Raw genomic sequence first — 21,295 nt, 5'->3', positions numbered from 1 at the left:
TCCGTTCCTTCCAGAGACAGACTAGGATCTCCACCAGCTGGATGACACATACACATGAAGTGGTGAGCAGCCGAGCAGGCTGTGGGCCCAAGCTTAGGGAATCAAACCATATCCTGTTCAAAGGGGTGGGCGGGGGGGGGGGGGCACGTGATTCCCTGTGTTTTGGAACAGCTATTGAGACAGGGCTCCCCATCTTTTTTGGGCTAACTGTGAATGAACTGTTGTATCCATGAGGGCTGCATCGTTTGCACTCTTTATGGAAGCCTTTTGCTTCTTTAAAAGGTTTATGGTTTGAGTTGCTTTTAAAATCCTATCATCACTGGCTAACCAATAGATACCTTGAACTGGAAAAATTTCTAAATTGAAAATAACGTTACAGAGTTCTCATATTGCTATAATAACTAACTATTAAGACTCGCTTAATAAGGTGGAAGGTCAGCAATTACAACAAAAATCAAAATCCACTTAGACCCTTCCTATTTACCTTCAGGTATTTGCAAATACTATAAAAGAATCAGGACACTGAAATACAGTTGCCTGGCACTTAAGAAGAAAAAGGAGGAAGAAAATAGATACAAAGAAATACAACTAGTCTTAAACTTTGAATTTGCTATTTTAGTTACTTGGTTTACAGATGCTAATACAAACACTGGGTTAATTAACAAGAGAATTGGAGGGAAAAGACAGAAGGGAAAAATCACAAAATTTCCCAAAAAGGTGGAGATATTTAAAAGGTTATTGAGATATAAGATTATGAGAATTGGTGTATTTGAACAGGTTTTAAAGGATTTAATAATTCTAATCAGAAATCTGGCAAAATTGGAAGCTGTTTTTTCAGTCTGATAGTAGTTGTTTTTAAAAAGTCTCAGTGTCTCCCCAAGCCCTCCTACTAGGTAAATCAGAAATACAAACACAACCTACAACTAGCTGAAGCTGAGGAAACTTAAGAAGAAAAACTGTAAAAGGGCACTTTTAAAAACAAGCAGCTGAAGTCTCCCATGCCTGACCACCCCTCACCCCCCCCCATTGCCCAACGTCCTTAAAAACTGTCAAGGGCAAATGAAAAATCTTATGTCTTCTCTACAATTATTAGTAATTCTGTTTATGTTTGGTCTATTTGTGATACCTGTTTGTGTTTTATATATGGTATGGTGTTTTTTGCCTCTGGATGGTTTTATTATTAAATAGTTTGTACTATTTGATTGGCTTAAGGGAATTAAGTGGTTACATAAATTAAAAAATATAATAGAAACTAACCCAAATGCTTTTGTAGTAGGCATGTAGTAGTTGCTCAATGAGCATTTGTTGAATGAATGTGCTTAAGTCCCCATAACAGCCATACGAAGAAGGTACTATTATTATCATTTTATAGATAAGGAAACTGAGGCAGAAACATTGAGGCACAGAGCAAGATTCAAGTATATATGAGTGTTCACTGAACCAGCCTTTCAACTTTGTGGGGCACAGGGAGGGAAACCTGGAAGATACTCCAGAAAATAACAGCATTTATCTGTTTTGATAGGAAAGATAGAAAACAGGTTGGAGGGGAGCCTTCTATTTGCCTTTTTGTATCTTCTGAAGATTGAACCTTGTGAATCCTTGAGGGATCCTTGCAGTGATGGAAATGTTCTGTATTTTAACTGTATAAACGTCAATATCCTGGTTGTAATAGTGTACTACAGTTTTGTACGAAGTTGGCATTGGGGAAAACTAGGTAAGGATCTCATTTCTTAAAATTGCTTGTGAATCTTCTATAATCACCTCAAAAAAGTTTTAACATAAAAATAAAATAAAAATCTAGGTTAAGAACATTTAGCCAGTGCTGTTAACCAGTACATTATATGAGGTATTCCTAGATGATGAGTCAGCCACGTGAAGATCTGGAAAAAGATCTATGATAAGGGAGTTCCAGGCAGGAGAAGGAACAATTGAAAAGGACTTCATAGGGGAACAAAATTACCATGTTGAAAACAACAGAAAGTAGACCAGTGTCAGTGCAGTACAGTGACAGGAACAGAATGATGATAAAGCTAAGATGAGAAGGACAGGCATGGGCCAAGTCACGTAAGACTTTATAGACCATTACACGTATCTTATTTTTAAGTGGTAAATGGGTAGAATCCAATAATTATTAAGGTTCTTTTTTTTCCCCCCGGTAAGGCTGAAGCCAAGAATCCTATTTAACCTAGGAGACAGTAAAGAGCCCTAAGAAACAGTGATGCCAAACACAATATAAAGTGAACTTGAGATATGGAATCATTAAAATTCAACTTATACATGGTAATAAAAAAAAGGCAGAAAGTCACATGCTGGTCCTGATTGAACTCTGTCAGTCCTGTGTTTCCTGGGCTAAGAAAAAAAAAGAAGACTACAGATACTATGAATACACACTGATGCTTTAAAAATATTTTTAAAAAGTCCGTGCCACAATTTTAATAGTATTATAATTCATAGTTGGCATTTTTAACATACCCACTTACCTCTTTTTTGTCTTTGAACTTATCAATTTCTTTCTTCAGAAGCTCCACTCTTTGAAAGGATTCAAGATTGTTCACACTGTATACAAGAACAAAGCCATCGGCAAATGAAAAATAATGCTTTGGCAGTTCCACGCCTTCCTGCAGGCCTCTGGTGTCATAAAGGTGTAACTGTTCTTTTACTCCCCGATCCGTTTCCACTGAAGCCATATATACATCTTCCATTGTTTCACAATCTTCTATTCCTGGGATTAAAAAGAAATTACTCTTATATATACAAATATCAAATCATTACGTTGTACACCTGAAACTAGTATGTTAATTTACCTCAATTTAAAAAAATTACTCTTCTTGGACAACCCAGTACCAACTGTTGAGTATTTTTTTGTCCTGTAGAAGTTGGCTTTTTAGGTTCCCTATTTACTACATGTAAGAATGATATTTTCATTTACTAATGTCTTTAAAATGAAAGATACTTGTAGTAAATGAACAAAGTACATTTTTAAAATATTTCTTTATAGAAATAAAAGTAGAAATAAAAATTTAGCAATGAGATTTACTATTACGTATTTTTAAAAAGTAACTGTAGCAAGAGTCAAAGAACTTTATACCTATATTGGAGAGTTAAGGGCTGATTTTAAAAGTAGCGTCAACAACTGCGAGGCCTCATTTTCTTCTCCATCAGAGTCAAAGAGAAGACTGGGGTAAATGTGCTGTTTTTCTGTACAACTCCCAGTCTTTCCAGGGCCTGTTGAGGGACTCACAAATTTATGTCCCTTCTCGGCCTGAGCACCAGACCTTAACTCCCAAGTACCTACCAGGCACTTTATGTGAATGTCCTGCAAGAACTTCAAACTAACAAAACTTGTTAATTAGAGTTCTCTCTGAACAAGGAAAGTTACCAACCATAAATCAGCCACTCGACTGCTGAAACATCTGCTCAGTCCTTTGTCTCCTTCCATTCCCATTGGTGTGTTATCTTACCTGAACTACTGCAATAGCTCAGTAAACACCTGGTAAACGCCTTGTATCCTTCCCAGACTGTGCTCAAATGTCAACTCTGTGGATCCTCTCCTGAGTATCCCCTTCCCTCCTTTCTGCTCCTACTGTGCCTTGTATAGATAATACTATTTTATACTGAAATCTTCCCATATCAGTCTCCTCCAGAACTGGAGGGTAAACACCTTGAGAGCCAGGACTGTGGCTAATCTATCTTGATAGTTCCAAGGACTAACAAGTTGACTTACATAGACAGTCCTTAGTAAATGTTTGCTGAATGAGTGAATGGATTCATAATTGATGCCCCAATTTCAGTCCCTTTCTTGCCTGCGTGATCCTTTTAAAATGCATTTTACTTTGTTTAATTTGTGCAGGTTTGTCTCTTCAACTAGTCTATAATTTTTTGAAAGGAAACATCCTGTGTTCACAGCAAGTATTCAATAATCATTTGTTGATAAGGGGATTGGGGAGAAGATGAACACGTAGAATTTTAATGAGTACTGGAGAGGCATATGCTAAGATAGATATGGTACTGTCCCAGTAATCGCCTTCATATTTACATATAGCTATATCCAAAGGTAAAGTCATATGGATAACATCTTACACCAATAAAACATACTATATTATAGGTTTTTGAAAACTCTTGTTCTAATTTTCCTAAACAACCTAAATACTGTAGAATTTGTTACAGGTACTTTACATGAAATGTCTGTATTAAATAAAATCTCCATAAAGTATTAGATTAAAAGGAATAATCATGTAATGATAAATAGATTGGATCATGAGAAACCAAAAATTTACTTTGATCAGCATAATTCTTGACAGAATATGTTCAGTGTTTAGAAAGGGAAAATTATTCACAGGTTTGCATATGTGTATCATCCTGTGATAAATTAAGCTACCTTAGGAAATTAAAGGTTACTCTGTTAAGACACAAACTTACTGGGCTTTTACTACAAAAAAATTTAAAGGCAAAAACTACCAAGACTTTTGGTGGATGTTTTATCCCCTTCTATCCCCATTTTGCTTAGACCTTTTGTGATGTTGTTACTGTATAAATCAACTGAAGTCGTGAGTCTTCCATCAGCTCTCTAGATCTCTCCCACTCCATGCTGCTGGGCAACTACCTCTACCCTGTACAGAAGAAGACTAAGGGTACAATTTATGAAGAGGGTAAAACAGAAGATGCTTAGACTGAGGGATAGAGAGTATGAGTTCCATAGTGAAAACCAGGGGCAATTAACTGACATGCTCCCTCTGCTCCCAAAACTTTGGCAGCCAGGTCTTTATCCGCTAGGCAGAGGAATCTGGCCAGTGAAAAAGATAAAATCCTAAATATGATAACATCTCGGGTTCCCCAACAAATGCCCCACCCAGATCGCCTTGCAGTGAAGCTCAAAGTCATAAACCCTATTCACATGCTTACAGTTTTCAATTAACTTTTTAGTTCTCCATTCTTAACTGTGAGCAGACAACCTAGGATTACCAAATATCTGAGGAACAGAGAGAGCAAAAATCAGAAAAGAGCACCTTAGGGAAAACGACTATGCAAAACAAAACAAAACAAAACAAAAAACGCAATATTATACTCAAAGAGATATGATAATGAATCCATGAAATAAGAACAACATAGTAAGAAACGAGAACTCAACAGAAAGGCTGGAAAGTGAAAATGAGGAAAATTCCCAAAAAGGGGAACAAAATATTGAGAAATGAAAAACCGGAGAGGAGAAATAAAAAAATTAGATGATTAGTCCAGAAGGTCCAGCATCCAGAGAGAGAGAGAGAACAAAAAACAGAGTACGGAAAGCATCAACAAAATAATTTAGAACTGAAGAACACACATTTGCATGTTGAAAGGGCCTGCTGAATGCCCAGTACCACGATGAAAGCAGACTAATTCCATGATACACCACTGAAATTTCAGAATACTGGGGACAAAGAAGAGAGCCTACAAAGCATCCAAAGCATCAAGAATATTAACGGTTCTTAGCTTCTCAAAAGCAACAGTAGAAGTAAGAAGATAATAGAATCTGATAAAATTGAAGATACACATCTTCTATGAACCGGCAACTTCATTCCCAGATACATACCCCGAAACTTGTCCACATAATAGCTGGAATACATGTACAAGACTGTTCATAGCAGCATTATTCTAATAGCCCCAAACTGGAAACAACTCAAATGTTCATCAAGATAGAAGAGATAAATAAATTGAGGTATACTACAAGGCAATGAAAATTAAACCACAGCTACCTACAACAATATGAATGAATCTTACAAATAAAATGTTAAATGAAAGAAGCCAGACACTGAAGAAGTTATACAGTATGATTCCATTGATATAAAGTCAGTAACAGGCTAAAATAAACAATACCATTTAGCAATGTGGCAAAACTAAAGAAAAGGAAATGACTAACCTAAAGCCAGGGAAGAGATAAGCTGTGATTGGAGAGAGGAACATGCCCTTAATGTTCTACTTTTTGACCTGCGTGGAGATTATGCAAAGGTTTGTTTTATAATGATTCATTAAACCATATATGTGTTTTATGCACTTCTTTTATATATATGGTGCATTTTACAAAAAAGGAAAAAAGATAATGGGAAAATGCTTTCAAAATTCTTAAAGGAAATTATTCTCAATCTGGAATTCTCTACCTATAAAAATTATAACTCAATTGTGAGTGTAAAATAAAGACATTTTCAAATATGTGAAGCCTCAAAAAATGTATTACATACATTTTTCTCGGGAACCTATTTAAGGAGGCTTGCCATCAAAATTAGCACATAATCATAGGAGAGGAAGATATCAGATCCAGAAAACAGAACCCAACACGAGTAAAGAGAATCACAGGGGCAACAGTAAATACAAAAGCCTCAAGACTCAGAAACCCCAAGATTCCTCCAATGCACTAGGCACAGAAGGCATTTTAAGGGTGGTCATCACCCAATGCCCCATTCATTGTACAACATTTTCAAACCCCAAAAGTACTGAAGATGTGCTTCACCAAAAGAAGGGCGTAAACCAGAAGAAGATGACAAGAGATCTAGGAAACAGGAAATCAAACCTAGGAGGAAAGAAAGGTAAAGAGAAGTTCTGTTACCATGGAATAGGTCTAGATAGCTAGCTAGCTCTTGGGAGTACACTTCGAAGGGGAAAAAGAGTATCTCTGATATAGTTGACCTCGAAAATGGAGAAATATCTGGACATGTGGAAGAATTAACAAAAGGTATAAACAAAACTAAAGAAATGACTAAATACAGCAAATATTAGCCTCCATAAAAACAAAAAGAAAAGAAACAATTATACTACACAATGTAGCTCAGCTAAGAATATTTGCACGCTCCAGCAGCTCAGAGTGTGGTCTGCAGATCCCTTGAGATAGGGATCTATCTCCGCTGTGCTGACATTTGCACCGATGACGCAAAAGCAATGGTGGGTAAAGCTGCTGGTGCCTTAGAACAAATCAAGGCAGTGGCACCAACTGTGTCAGCAGTTGTATTCTTTACCACCTCCTACCTAACCTCCTACCTACAGTTAAAAAAATAAAAAGCCAGTTTCATTTCCTCATTGCCTTATTCTATTGTACGAATCTACCTCAATTTATTTATCTCTTCTATCTTAATGAACATTTGGGCTATTTCCAGTTTGGGGCTGTTCACTTAAGAATGTCCTTGATGAAGCAGTAAAAAGTACTAATTTTATGAAATCTCAATCCTTGAATATACATCTTTTTATCTTTTTAATATTCTATGTGATTAATGGGAAGTATGCACAAAGTATTTCTGTATAATGAATTATGGTAATTGTCTAGAGGAAAAGCTCTCATGTTTGAGTTGCAAACTGAACAGAACTTAATTTTTTAAAGACGGAATGACAGAAAAATCATTCAGGTTATTCATATGGTTATTCAGGGTATTTGACATTGTCTTAAAAATGAATAAAAGGAGCCTATCATGTGAAGGAAAATAACTGATAGTATTTGTTGTCAATGATAAAATTTGACCTTTCAAGCAAAAATTAGAATTGTATCCATCACCATGAACTTCATAGCTTCCCAATACTGATGAGATTAGTGATGATATTAATAAGTGTTATTTGGAAGATCTGCTTATCTCAGTGAACCAGTATTTTCCAAATGACCAATGAATAGTGTTTAAAAAAAAAACCATGGTAGGGGCCGGCCCAGTGGCTCAGGCAGTTAGAGCTCCGTGCTCCTAACTCTGAAGGCTGCCGGTTCGATTCCCACATGGGCCAGTGGGCTCTCAACCACAAGGTTGCCAGTTCAATTCCTCGAGTCCCACAAGGGATGGTGGGCAGCGCCCCCTGCAACTAAGATTGAACATAGCACTTTGAGCTGAGCTGCTGCTAAGCTCCTGGATGGCTCGGTTAGAGCACATCCTCTCGACCACAAGGTTGCCGGTTCGACTCCCACAGAGGATGGTGGGCTGCGCCCCCTGCAACTAGCAATGGCAACTGGACCTGGAGCTGAGCTGCGCCCTCCACAACTAAGACTGAAAGGACAACAACTTGACTTGGAAAAAAGGCCTGGAAGTACACACTGTTCCCCAATAAAGTCCTGTTCCCCTTCCCCAATAAAATCTTAAAAAACAAAAACAAAAAAAACCATGGTTGGGTAAAAAAAAAAAAAGAAAGAAAAAAAAAACCACTTAAAGTACAAGACAGATCAATGAGAGTTAATGTATTATAATAGAGTAGGAAAAGTTCACTTATGTGGTTTCAGATTCCACATTACAATAACTTCTAAATAACCATTACTTGTTGAATTTTAGTGAAATACCAAAGAAGAAAATCCACAATTATCTGGAAAGTCTATTAAAATACTACTCTTTCCAACTACATATCTGCGAAAGGCCAGATTTTCTTCATATATTGCAACTAAAACAACATATCACAACAGATTGAATACAAAAGCAAGTAGATATAATAATCCAGCTGCCTTCTATTAAGTTGGACATTAGATTTTAAAAAATGTAAATCAATGCTCTTTTCCCTAAGTTCCCTGAAAAGAATTATTTTCCATAAAATGTTATTTTAGCATATGATAAGGTTATTATTATTTTAAGTAATAAATATATTTTGAATTTCTCAGTTTTAATTTCTAATACGTTAAAAATACCGAAAGATACACCCTACATAAACAAAAGTTGTTTGGGGTTCTAAGAGGGTAAAGGGATCTTCCCCCAACCCCCAGGAATAATTTATTTTTTACATAGGCATAAATTAGAATCTGTAGGTAAAAAAATTAAGAACAATGCAGCATTTGTGACAGGAGGAATTAAGAAACCAAAACGTTTGAGAACTGCTGGCATATGCACCATAATAAAAACCAAATATGGGTTTAACCAAAATTGTTAAATATTATTTTGGGAAGGTGGAAGAGAAGCAGAGCTCATCAAAATAGTTATAAAAGAGAAAAAGGTGCTCTAAGCTACTTGCCAGAGATATATACTTCGAAGATCTATGATTCTTTTCTCTCCAACAAAAACCTCATTGCGTTCTACCTTGTAACATCTGTCTTCTTTACTAAACCATGACCTCCTTAAAGCCAAAGATACTGTCTTCTTCATCTCTGCATTCTCATAAGGCCCCACGAGAGGCCTCATGGGATTCCTAGTCTCCCATCTGCTCCCTTATTCATATAGCAAGTATTATATAAAAGATACACACACACACACACACACACATTTGTTTTCTTACCTGTTATAACTTACAGGAAGTACTCTTGACTATCAATATCATAAAAGATGGTTTTTTTTTCCTCCCCCATTTCTTCCTCCCTCAATCTCTGTTGACTTCTATGACCTTTTTGGTCCCCTTGGATTACACCTCACTTTTGTCACCCATCTTTAGGTTAGCAGGACCAATAAAAGACCCCTGCAATTCCCACAACCTACAGAGAAAAGTAATCTTACCAATAGTATGATTCCCATAAAGGAGCTGCTCCAAAATGGCTGTTTTCCCCACAGATAAGAAGCCACAAACCACAACCTTGCAGCCCTTTCCCATCTTCTTTCAGGATATCACTGCAAAGAGAATAGAGATTTTTAAAATTGTATGCTATTGAAATCAACCTTCTCTTTTCCTTTCTATATTTAAATTTAATAAGTACATACATGGGGGAAATTTCAAATATAAAAGGGGATACATAGAGTAAGGTCTATCCTTCCAAACCCCAATCCTAGTCTCCCATCTGCTCCCTTATACAACCAGTGTTACCAGTTTCTCATGTATTTTTGCAAAGATAATGTAGATAAACTTAAGAATACATGAATAGTTATGAATGGCCATTTGTTTTCAAAAATAATAAACACATACAAAAAATCTATAAATACTAATTAAGTTTATAGGAATCCAAATCGAATTCTAGATAAAACCAATCCTTGAAAGATACTGCCTTCTCAGCAATACTTAAACCTGGAAAAATAAACATGTAAGTAAAAATTTAAGGAAACATGTAGAGAAAAATTTGGATAGAGAAGGGGCATGATTTTTTAAAGAAACACTAATGTTATTAATGCTACTGTAAGTCATTTCTCAGGATTTCGGTAACTACATGGGTTCTCTTAGTCATACCTCTTTTTGACTCATACTTCTTGATGCTAGAAAAATTGCTCAGGCACTTTAAATTAGAAAGAAAAGGAAAACTCATCTCTCCTAGCTTTCTATTGTATCCACGGAAGAGCAAAATGGGGTAACATTTTCTTCAATTTTCCTCAAAGCTTTTCTTTCCCAGAAGGCAAGGTACCAGAAGCCAAAGCAAAAAGGAAAAAAAGGCTCATTAAATACAAAACAGTAAGTTGATAGAACTTAAAAAGGCATTTTGCCATCTCCCACCACCACCTCATTTCCCCCAATTCTCCTCTTACCTACAAGTGTACAACATGAAATAACTGATCAAAAGGGATAACAGAACTACTTGCAAGTCAAAAAACAACTACAACAAGAAAGTTCAAATAAGCATTCAGATAAAAGGTATCTTTTATGCTGGGTATCTTTCCATGCATGCATGTGTGTTGTACATCACTACTGATCTTTTTTTTTATTTTTTTTTTAAACCAACACCAAAAACATTAAGTAACAAATGAACTTCCCTACTTTATCTTCTCCAAGTCTGTAATGTTTTGTGACCCAAATCAGCTACAGTACTAATCTGCTGACAGGAACATTTTTAATGCTACCATTATTGTTGCAGTAATAATACAGCACTCATTGCCAGAGCAGTACACTACATTTTATCAGTAGAGAAGTAATCACTTTATTTTCTTTATAATTTCAACATAACTGCAATAGAAGACTGCTCAGTATTTATAAGGGCAGAGCTTGGTGTAATTGATTTCCTATGGTATGCTATCTCCTACATCAGCAACCATGGCCCATTTTGAAAGGTTCTCTACACATACTTCTGAATTTATGGCTAATTTAATGTCATCTCATTTATCATAGGATTCTACTCTGTTCTGCATATTGTGGTCTCTAAGTTATGATACCACTGAATCTTTCAAAGGGTTTTTCATGATAGCTAAAATTTAAAGGAAGTTGCCACCTAACCACATGAGATGATAAAAATCTTCCAGGGGATAAGAAAAATGATCGCTGCACAGAACAATTCTGGTGTCAGAAAAGGTTGCCGTCAGGATATAAACTGATTTTTCTATTGTTATTTTCTATTTGCCATCCTCCGAAAATGTCTTAGCCCCAGTAGAATTTCTAAATATCAGTCCTTACCTCCTCTTTCCTTCTTGTACAATCAAAAAAAAAGTCCCTTTACCACATATACAAATCTTTTTTAAAAAAAAAACCCAAAAAACCCAAGTGTTTAAAAGGGCGGGTACATACTGTAGTTGACTGAAGCAGGCATTTTTAAGAAAATTACACCTAATAACAGCAATAGACCCTCTGTAAAAGGGAGACAAACTGGAAAAATGCTGAAACCAATAGAATCCCGAGACATGCAGAAATCAAATGTGCCAAAGTGTCTTTGGAAGTGGCCTTAATACATCTGCTTCAAAAGTGGTATACTGCAATTGTACTTTGATCACTCACTGATATTAGGATTAGCAGATCAAGTTTGTTAAAAAATACGTACTACTTTGTGTGTATAAATGAATAAATTGAGGGATTTGTTTCAGTGTTATCAGAGAAATATCCAATGGCAAATAGTAAAAATAACAATAGAGGTAACTCAAACACTAGGTAAGGACTTTAAGGTTCTTTAGGAAAGAAAGACATGGAAAGCAGTAAGACAGAATAGACCATGTTAAATATTGTATAGCATCAAGATGAAAACAAAGATGAAGGATAAGCGATTAACCAAAGCACAGTTGAAACATTCTAAGTACTTAGTTGTCTTCAACTGGGAAACAATAATACATAAGGCTGAAGATATGTGAACTGCTACCATCAATTAAAAAGTATGATTTCTTTAAAAAATTATGTAAGATACTGAATTAATAAATACACATACAAAAATACTGTTTTATATATGATAACGATGGTGGGGACTCATAAGGAAGTGGTCGTTACACTTATAAATACTTAGATTTACAAATAAAAACTACTAAAAGCTTGGTTCTATAGACATAATATTTCATAATTCCCAAACACAATAAATATGCACCATTTCCTCCCAAATACAAAAAGGAGGTCATCTGCAGAAGCCTGAATAGGCACTGAATCACAGGAACAGATCCTGGGGGTGGCCAAGTCTCATGTAAATCTAGGTTTCAAGAGTGTGAAAGGCTCCAGAGTAGATGGATTATAACCTTTGAGGTTCCTTCTAACACTGTGATGCTATGAGGACAGAAAGTGCTTACACAGAAAGTGCATCGACACAGGTTAATACAAAAAGTAGGAGTTAGAGCTACTTGTTACAGTCCCTACCCTAAGAAACTGCTGGGCAGTAAAATTCAATCTTTTACCTATTAATCCTGATCTGATGTTAAAAGACAGAGAGAATGTGCTTAACAGGCAAAATCCAGTGCAGTCTTAAATACATATTGCTTTGTTTTCCAGGCTAATCAACAATGTTGTGCGAGAATAAAAACATGACCTGGTCCATTCCTGTGGAAAACACTGAGCTTGGTCAATATTCTCTTTGAAGAGCCACCAGAAACAGCTTCCCAAATTGTCAGTACTTCTGTTCTAAGGAAATCATTCTACTTTTATAAGTAAAACATAATCTTTTTATACAATCAGAAAGATATTAATACTGAAATGGTTAAAATCATAGATGGATCTTATGTATCACATAGGGAAAACTACACTTTATTTTTTATGTAAACATCATGTACTGTGTGCAATACTTTTACTATCCAGATATGAATACATTTTACATACATAAACATACATTAAGAGTTTTGCATACAATATTGCACATAAAATAAGCAGATTCCATCTTACCATTCTTTTATCCACTTAGAAAAGTATTTACTGAGGGCTTATAATGCCAGGCATTAGGGACAAATTATGGGGCAAAATGGAAAATGATCCTTGCCCTCAGAAATCTTAATTAGAAATACCAATCCAAATCTTGCAAAACAGAGAAACTAGATTAAGAAGAAAAACTGTAAAATCTCAGAAATTAGCAGTGATCATTCACATTGCCAGACTCTCCTTTCCAAATGATTCCTCCAACTCTGCAGTCAATCAGTCTTGACTCATTTTTCTCATATCCCACTTCTGCTCCATCAGCAAATCCTCTACCTTGGAAACACATCCAAGCTGGACCATTTACCACCTCTGTCACTAACGAAGGGGTTCAAGGCACCAACTTCTCTTGCCTGGTCTCTTATAGATGTCCGTAGCATAAACCCCGAACCCTGTGGGTATTTTACTTTACATAAGAAAGGGGATTCTGCAGCTGTGATTAAATTAACAACCTTGAGATGGGGAGATTATCCTGCAATATCTGGGTGGACCCAATGGAATTGTAAATGTCTTTATAAGAGGGAGACAAGGGTGTCAGAAAGTGAGAGAGACAGATTTGTAAATGCTATATTTCTGTCTATGAAGATGGAGGAAGGGGTCAGGAGTCAAGGAATGCAGGTGGCCTCTGGAAGCTGGAAAAGGCAAGGAAATGTATTCTCCCCTAGTGCCTCTAAAAGAACCCAGCCCTACTGACAACTTGATTTTAGCCTAGTGAGATTTCTGACCTACAGAACTATAAGACAATAAATTTGTGTTGTTTTAAGCCAGTAAATTTGCTGTAATTTCATACAGGAGCACAAGGAAACTAATACAACCTCCTAACTAGTCTCTCTGCTTTCACTTTTCCCCTTCTTCCTTTTAGACTCAAAGCTACAATCCAAATGAATCTTTAAAAATGTAAGACACGTGAAACTTTCCTTCTGCTCACAAGCTTCCAATGGTTTCCACTCTTTGGCAGTTTGGAAATGCAAAGTCCTCATAAGAACCTTCATCTCTCTCATGTCATCTGCTAGTTTCCCTATGGTTGATTCTAGCCACACTGCCTCCTTGCTGTTCCTGTATTAATCCAGGCATACTCTAGCATTGCCACTTGTCCCTCTGAATAAAATCAGTCCCCACATCTCCACTACTCACATCCTTTAGGGCTTTCCTCAAACGTTACTTTAAGTCTTTTCTCAAGACTTACCCTAAACATTCCATCCAAAATTTCGACCCAATCCAAACATTCCCTATCTCTTCCCTCCCCTGAACATTTGTCCCAACATATATATATATATATATATATATATATATATATATATATATGTATGTGTGTATATATATATATATATATATGTATATATATACATACATATATATATATACATATATATATTATGTTGACTGCCCCGTTTCCAAGGAAACTAGAAGTTCTGCATTGACCACTGCCGTGTCCCCAGCAGTTGGGACATTGCCTGGCACATACAAGGTCTGACAATTAAGTTTGCAAACTCATCCTAGATAAAAGTGCTGCATACCTCATTGCTGAATACCAACTATGGTCACCTTCAAAGTACTCCTCTTGGGGAGTTATGCACCAATGCCAGCGCCTAGTCCACCCTTCAAATCAATTTTGGAACTCTTTCTGGAATGGCCATCAGAGCTGTCATCATATTACCCTTGATGTCCTGAATGTCATCAAAATGTCTTCATTTCAATAGTCACTTTATCTTTAAATAAAGGAAAAAGTCATCGGGGGCCGATCAGGTGAGTAGGGAGGGTTTTCCCATGCAGTTATTTGTTTACTGGCTAAAAACTCCCTCACAGACCGTGCCGTGTGAGTTCGTGCATTATCATGATGCAAGAGCTCCTTCGGGGTCTTGCACACACCTTTCTCATGCCAAGATTTTCAGTTAAGATTTTCTCTATCGATGTTTACTTGGTCTGTTATGCTTCTCACAGCTGATGATTTTGATGCACAATTCAACAATTTTTGCAATGTTTTTGTCAGTTCTGCTGGTTACTGACCTAGAGAGGTCAGTCATCAGTGACACTTTCTCTCCCCTCAGAAAAACGTTTAACCCATTTGTACACTGCCTTTTTCATAGCATTATCCCCATAAACTTGGACTAACAGTTCTCAATTTCACTTCCACTCTTGTCAAGTTTAACAAGAAATTTAATGTTTATTCATTGCTCTAATTCACGCTCAGACATTCTCACCACGGCACACAAAAACACGCAACAGTAATAATGAACGCCACTCAGCAAGACACTGCCACACGTGGACACGAGCACAGCTGTGAGACACTGATACACCAGGGTTATGAAACCTTACCGAGCTGTTTGTACAGTGCTGCCACGCGCACGGTGGCAACTTCGCAAACTTAATGGTCAGAACTTAGGCACTTGATAAGTATTTAAGTGAATCAACCATGTAAGTACTCTTAAAATGTTAGAGCTGCGATTTAAAAAAAAAAAAAAACAGGAAAGGAAGATAGAAAATAGGGGAGAAATAACCAAACCGCTTATGAATTAGAAAATAAATGTGATTCTCTTAAATCCTGGTGACACTTAAACTTAGAACTTGTAGAATTAAACCACATGACTATTGAAAATATTCTGGAGACGCAAAAAAGCTAGATCATTTTTCAATAAAGAATGCAGCACAAGATGCCAGCATTTTCTCCGCATTTCTTCCTGAAACACTCGCAGGTCTTGGCAAATCAACATTTCGCTATTCTAAAAAACTGGTTCTGACGTAGCAATACTGCAACCAAATATGTACGCATGAAAGATAGAAATGGAAAAGCACGGAGCCGCCCGTGCTCCCCCCGACTCCGGACCATCATTAGGACAAAATCCCTCCGAGCTGGGCCCACGGGGCTAAAGCACGAATTGACCCAGGAGTTGGGTGGAGGAAGGTGCGGTGCCCAGGTCGCCACCCGCGAAGCCGGGGCCACAGACGCCTTATTTGGCAGCTGGAGCAGCGTCGCAGGGGTCAGAGCCGTTTAGGGGGCCAGATTTCTGCGCCCGTCCTGGGGGTGCAAGAGGACAGCGTTCCCCGCAGCAACACCTCAAGTGAGGAGCCTGCTGTGCGGAAAGCGGCTCTGCACAACTCATGACACAGACCTGTACACTCCGCAGATCCGGAAGATAGCGGCGCGCTGGCTGCACCGCTCCACAGCAGGATTTAGCCACTGGAGCCCCGCCCCAACTTGCCTTCCCCCGGCGGCGGCACTGTCCTGAACACTCGCCCACAGAGGTCTCGCCAGGGACTGTCGCCTGGAGGATCAGAGGGAGGGACAAGAGGGAAGGCGGTGCCCAATCCCGGCGGAACTCCGCCCACCAGGCTCTGCCAAAACTACATGTCCCATGAGGCTCTGGGCGGCCGCAGCCTTTCCACCGGAAAGACTTTCGCTGAATTGGGGGAGGAGCCCAAAAGGGGTTCTGGGAGAAAGGCTCTTTCCTTTCCGTCTGGCCTCAGCCATCAGGTAGGCAGTGTACGGGATATTCACAGTTCCATCCGCCGCTGATCTCCCTTCGCCTGGGCCATCCAGGCTCGGGGACCCTGCGTCCTGGGAGCTTCTTCTTCCTCCTGTACGGCTCGAGTTTGATTAGGATGCGGGGCAGCGCGGTTGTGTAGAGGTGGCCCCGGAGGCAAGCTGGGGGATGATGTGATGGCGGCGCAAATTCGCGCTGGGCCCGGAGCGGGAAGGAAAGGATGGCGTGGGGCTGAGGGATGGGAAGCTGGGCGTAGGGTTTCCTAAAGCGAGCGCGGTAGGTTGGTAGGAGTAAGTGCTTTTTCCCAGAGTTAACTAACGTCGGAGGGCAACAGCTTCCCCTGTGGTGTCGGCGAGGTTTCTTTGCAGGCCCGGCCCTTGGAGACTCCGCCTGCCGCAGTCATCCGCCCCCTCAGGGCCCAAGTCTAGCTCCATTCATTGTCCAGCAAAAATGTGCTTTGTGCTTCCCTCTGTGGGGGTCGCAATGGTGACTGAGCGCGGCTTCCCATGGGCACATCAGCGAAGGTTGCAGTCCGTGCAGAGCCATTTTCATCTTCAGTGGTTTCCTTGTAGGTGGTGGGGAACTAAGATGGGCGGAGCCTCCTCGTTATACTTGAAATGGATGATATTTTTTAATACCTAGTTTTATCTGAAGGGTAAGCCAAGATGGGCGCCTACAAGTACATCCAGGAGCTATGGAGGAAGAAGCAGTCGGACGTAATGCGGTTTCTCCTCAGGGTGCGCTGCTGGCAGTACCGTCAGCTCTCGGCGCTCCACAGGGCCCCCCGCCCCACCCGGCCGGATAAAGCGCGCAGGCTGGGCTACAAAGCTAAGCAAGGTGAGTGGTCTCGGCGTGGGGGCTTCGATGAAATTATATTCTCCGGGGAAAGTTAGAAACCAGTGAGGAGGAAAAGCTCTCGCCCGATGTCTTCCTTCCCGTAAGGCTTTGGCAGCAATTGTCTTAAACTAGCAACACACAAGTTGTTGACCAATCTCCCTGTGTGGTTAACAACGGACTTCGAAAGATACTGGATTGTGTTCTTTGTTTTTAAAGCAAGTCTCAAACTGGTATTAGTTTTACCTCCGTCGTATAGGTAGTATTTGATTTGTGCTCTGAAATACACATTGGATGTAGGAGCAATAATGACAAGTCAATGAGTCTTCCACTCTTAAGAACACCGTAATTTTTGTTTGTAGGGTATGTCATATATCGGATTCGTGTGCGCCGTGGTGGCCGCAAACGCCCAGTTCCTAAGGGTGCCACCTATGGCAAGCCTGTCCATCACGGTGTTAACCAGCTCAAGTTTGCTCGAAGCCTTCAGTCTGTTGCCGAGGTAAGTAGTTTTTGAGAAGCATTTAACTTGTGCCTGAGTGCTATTGTGTTTTAAATGGGGTTTTGTGATTTTTACTAATCTTGGAGAACAGTTGCTGTCAAAGATTTTGTCGCTTTGTTACTAATATGCTTAAATTTGTTAGTATGTGGAAATATAATTCCTATATATAGATGTCTATATATCTATGTATATAGATATATATATATATCAGAAAGTGTTTTATGATTATCGTGAACCCCTGGAACCTAAGCTTTTGAAGGGTGGTAAACTCTTGAGCACATTGAGGTGTATAGAAGCTGCATTTTTTCATGTCGCTAATTTTCTGTGGTCAGTTGTGAGTTGTCTTTATAGGTTAGTAAATTAAGCTATGCTCTGTTGTAGAGGTTTGTGAACAAGGGACTTGATTTCTATGATCTAAAAATGTTGTGGTTTTGTTGTTAAAGGGCAAAGAAGACTGTAAAAGAGACCATTGTGGCCTGCAAAACTTAAAATATGATAAATGTTAACATTTTCTATAAAAGTTTGCTGACCTCCATTGTGTGAGAAAAAGACAAGGTTCCAGAATCCTAAATTCTGTTAGCCAGATATTCTCTATTCATGCCTTAGGGAGGGGGTAATAATAGGGAATAGTAAGTTGACCTTATCACACTGAATGGTCACAGCCTCAGTCTCTTGTTTATTGGTGAACTAAAGAGAATTCTTGCTTCCTTAACTTGCTACCATGGGAAATGTGGGGGCTGACTTCAGGCCTTTTTTCCTCTTCTAGGAGCGAGCTGGACGCCACTGTGGGGCTCTGAGAGTCCTGAATTCTTACTGGGTTGGTGAAGATTCCACATACAAATTCTTTGAGGTTATCCTCATTGATCCATTCCATAAGGCTATCAGACGGAATCCTGACACCCAGTGGATCACCAAACCAGTTCACAAGCACAGGGAGATGCGCGGGCTGACATCTGCAGGCCGCAAGAGCCGTGGCCTTGGAAAGGGCCACAAGTTCCACCATACTATTGGTGGTTCTCGCCGTGCAGCTTGGAGAAGGCGCAATACTCTCCAGCTCCACCGTTACCGCTAATATGAGTAATGTTTGTAAAATTCTTACCTAATAAACAATTTAGGACAGTCATGTTTGCTTAAAAGTGTTCTTTAATTTGTCTGTTAAAACTAGTTGTCTGCAGATTGTTTTCATGAATGCATTGTCAAATTATGAAAGTTAAAGTGCAATAATGTTTGAAGACTAAATGATGGTGTATCTTGTTTCTCATAAGATAAATACTTTTCTTTGCTTTATCTTAGGGAGTTGATATGTCAGTGTTTTAAAATGCCGTGTGGTTATAACAGGTGTAAAATAAATTCTGTTAAAGGAGTCTAGAACTAGCCATGTAGGTTTGTTGGTGCATGTGATGAAACCTACAGCTTTATTGAGGTAATGCAGTGCTCTGTTGGTTTATTCTCAAGGATCTGTTTTTGAAGTTTGGCAAGGACAAACATCGTAAGTTGAATTTTGCTTGGAAATTGCGAAGAATATCCTAATCCATTCTCAGAATCATGCAAAAAAGTAAAAGTTGACTAGGGCTCACATTTTTACATTTAATCCAACATTCTGTTTACATAACTGCTGGTTCTGAAAGGAGAAGAGTTTAAAAGAATGCCACCATTGTTAGGAAAATTGAACAATCATGTTGCAAGGGGTTCTCTTACAAATGAAACAAATCCTGTTTAACCTGTACAAAGTTGGTTTGGTCTCCACAATACTAGTGAAGTTCAGTTCACTAAAGGTGGAGGCTTCCTAGTTCAATCCCATGTCTCCGTGGGCTGTGGAATACTGAATTCCGTGCAAAGTAGTAATGGTAATTACACTGGTCTATGTTGAAACTGAAGGAAATTGAATATAAAGTAAATGAGAATTATTAGCCGTAAGGTCGTCATGTTAATTTGTGACCATTATGAATCCTGTTTAAAAGCACTTCATTGGCTTAGTTCAATCAGTCTTAAAAGTCATTTTGGGTCAATCTACGTTATTTATTCTCATAAGGGTACTGAGAAAAGTTACGTAGTTGATGTCAATACAAGTTAATGGTTTCCAATCTAACCTCATGCATTGTCTAGTTATTTTTTTCATCCCTACTCAAAACTACCCTCAAAATACTTCCACAAAATTTCCAGGCTGTCAGTTGTGTTCACCTTAATGTTAAAGCATAGACTAGGTTTCTGTTTCCCAGAGTGAATTAGAGTGTGTAGGAAATACAGAAGAGGAACTGCCCCAATTTCCAATTCTGGGTTTGCTGACTTAAAGAATAGGTAGGTAGTTTGATTCCAAAATCTAATTGCTGTTTCCTTGAACCAATTTTTCTATTTTCTTCAGGGGTCTTAAAAGTCTCAGTTAAATAATTTCCAGAAAACATGTAGCAGACTCATAAAACCTCTTTGAGACCTAAATTCCTTTCCACTCAAAGATCTTAAACCATCTATTTTGTGTGTAGAGGTTGTTCAACTAAAGGAATAAAGTCTATTAAACTAAAGCTGGATCTGTTATCTTTTGTCATCTAATAATTAAATGCTTTAGAGGAAGCTAAATACCCTTACCTGCAAGAAGGTATCAAAACGATGGCAGTCAACAATTTGAGGGAAAGTGAAGTGTGTAAGTACTTAGTCTTCAGTTTTCTCTCTTGGTTTTTCGGTTCCTTGCACAAATTAGAAAAATTCATTGAAGTCTTTTTCAAACTGTTGTGGATGCTAACTTGGGAAGGGGAGGGAGGGTTCATGCCAAAGGTGAGACTGAACCTGTCTCCAGCAGCTAGAGGGATCCTATTAAGTTTTAACATGTCAATCCTGTGCTTAATACTAAAGTCCTTATATAAATAGCTAACATTTTAGCTTCCATGATCTTGCTACTCCCACCATGTGACTTCATGTCCTACTGTCATTCCTTTTCATCCCAGCCTTTTTACTGTTCCTCAGACACTAAGCACTTTTCCTAATGCATTTACTGTGTTAACCCCGAAAATAAGACCTAGCCGGATAATCAGCTCTACTGCATCTTTCGGAGCAAAAATTAATGTAAGACCCCATCTTATTTTACTTTAATACAATTTTTATTGTACTATAATAAAATATTTTACCATAAGACCGGGTCTTAATTTTTGTTCCAAAAGATGCATTAGAGCTGATTGTCCGGCTAGGTCTTGTTTTCGGGGAAACGGGGTGATGGGAAAACTCCCAGGTATTAAATTTCACTTCAGAGGCTTTCCCTGACCACCCCACAAGCTGTTCTGTTTGGTTTAATGTTTCTAGGTGGGTATGTGATTTAAACATACCAAACTGATTGTTAAAATTTTACTTATTTTTAAATATTAGCTGGTTTTTATTTTATTTTTTTATTGTAGAATATTGGGAAACTTTCTCCAGAGCCCATCAGCTCCAAGTCATTGTCCTTCAATGTAATGGAGGGCGCAGCTCACCTCCAAGTTCAGTCGCCGTTTTCAATCTAGTTGCATGGGCCACAGCCCACCAGCCCATGTGGAAATTGAACCGGCAACCTTGTTGAGAGCTCATG

At 38.6% G+C, this 21,295-nt stretch overlaps 2 protein-coding genes across 5 annotated transcripts in view; one reads left to right on the top strand and one right to left on the bottom strand.

The window, feature by feature from the left end:
* NKIRAS1 (NFKB inhibitor interacting Ras like 1) overlaps positions 1 to 16,219 on the bottom strand; it is a 34,671-nt gene extending 18,452 nt beyond the window's left edge. For all 3 annotated transcript variants that reach the window (XM_033131589.1, XM_033131590.1, XM_033131588.1), the window contains exons 1-3: positions 16,038 to 16,219; positions 9,414 to 9,524; positions 2,481 to 2,722 (exon numbers count right to left, since the gene is read on the bottom strand). In XM_033131589.1, the coding sequence (XP_032987480.1) occupies positions 2,481 to 2,722; positions 9,414 to 9,507 (336 nt within the window). In that variant the 5' untranslated portion in view covers positions 9,508 to 9,524; positions 16,038 to 16,219. The remainder of the gene's footprint in view (positions 1 to 2,480; positions 2,723 to 9,413; positions 9,525 to 16,037) is intronic.
* A 94-nt stretch (positions 16,220 to 16,313) lies between these two features.
* RPL15 (ribosomal protein L15) lies at positions 16,314 to 18,865 on the top strand. 2 transcript variants are annotated; one of them, XM_033131584.1, is made up of 4 exons: positions 16,314 to 16,399; positions 17,064 to 17,246; positions 17,606 to 17,742; positions 18,509 to 18,865. In XM_033131584.1, the coding sequence occupies exons 2-4, from the start codon at positions 17,075 to 17,077 to the stop codon at positions 18,812 to 18,814; spliced, it is 615 nt and encodes a 204-aa protein (XP_032987475.1). In that variant the 5' UTR covers positions 16,314 to 16,399; positions 17,064 to 17,074; the 3' UTR covers positions 18,815 to 18,865. The 2 variants fall into 2 exon arrangements, with proteins under 2 accessions (XP_032987475.1, XP_032987476.1); XM_033131585.1 differs by having other exon boundaries at positions 16,375 to 16,505.
* Positions 18,866 to 21,295: the final 2,430 nt, after the last annotated feature.

This window comes from Rhinolophus ferrumequinum, chromosome 17 (genome assembly GCF_004115265.2).
Source record: "Rhinolophus ferrumequinum isolate MPI-CBG mRhiFer1 chromosome 17, mRhiFer1_v1.p, whole genome shotgun sequence".
In the NCBI taxonomy this organism is placed as follows: Eukaryota; Metazoa; Chordata; class Mammalia; order Chiroptera; family Rhinolophidae; genus Rhinolophus; species Rhinolophus ferrumequinum.
This window is presented reverse-complemented; position numbering and strand designations above follow the sequence as displayed.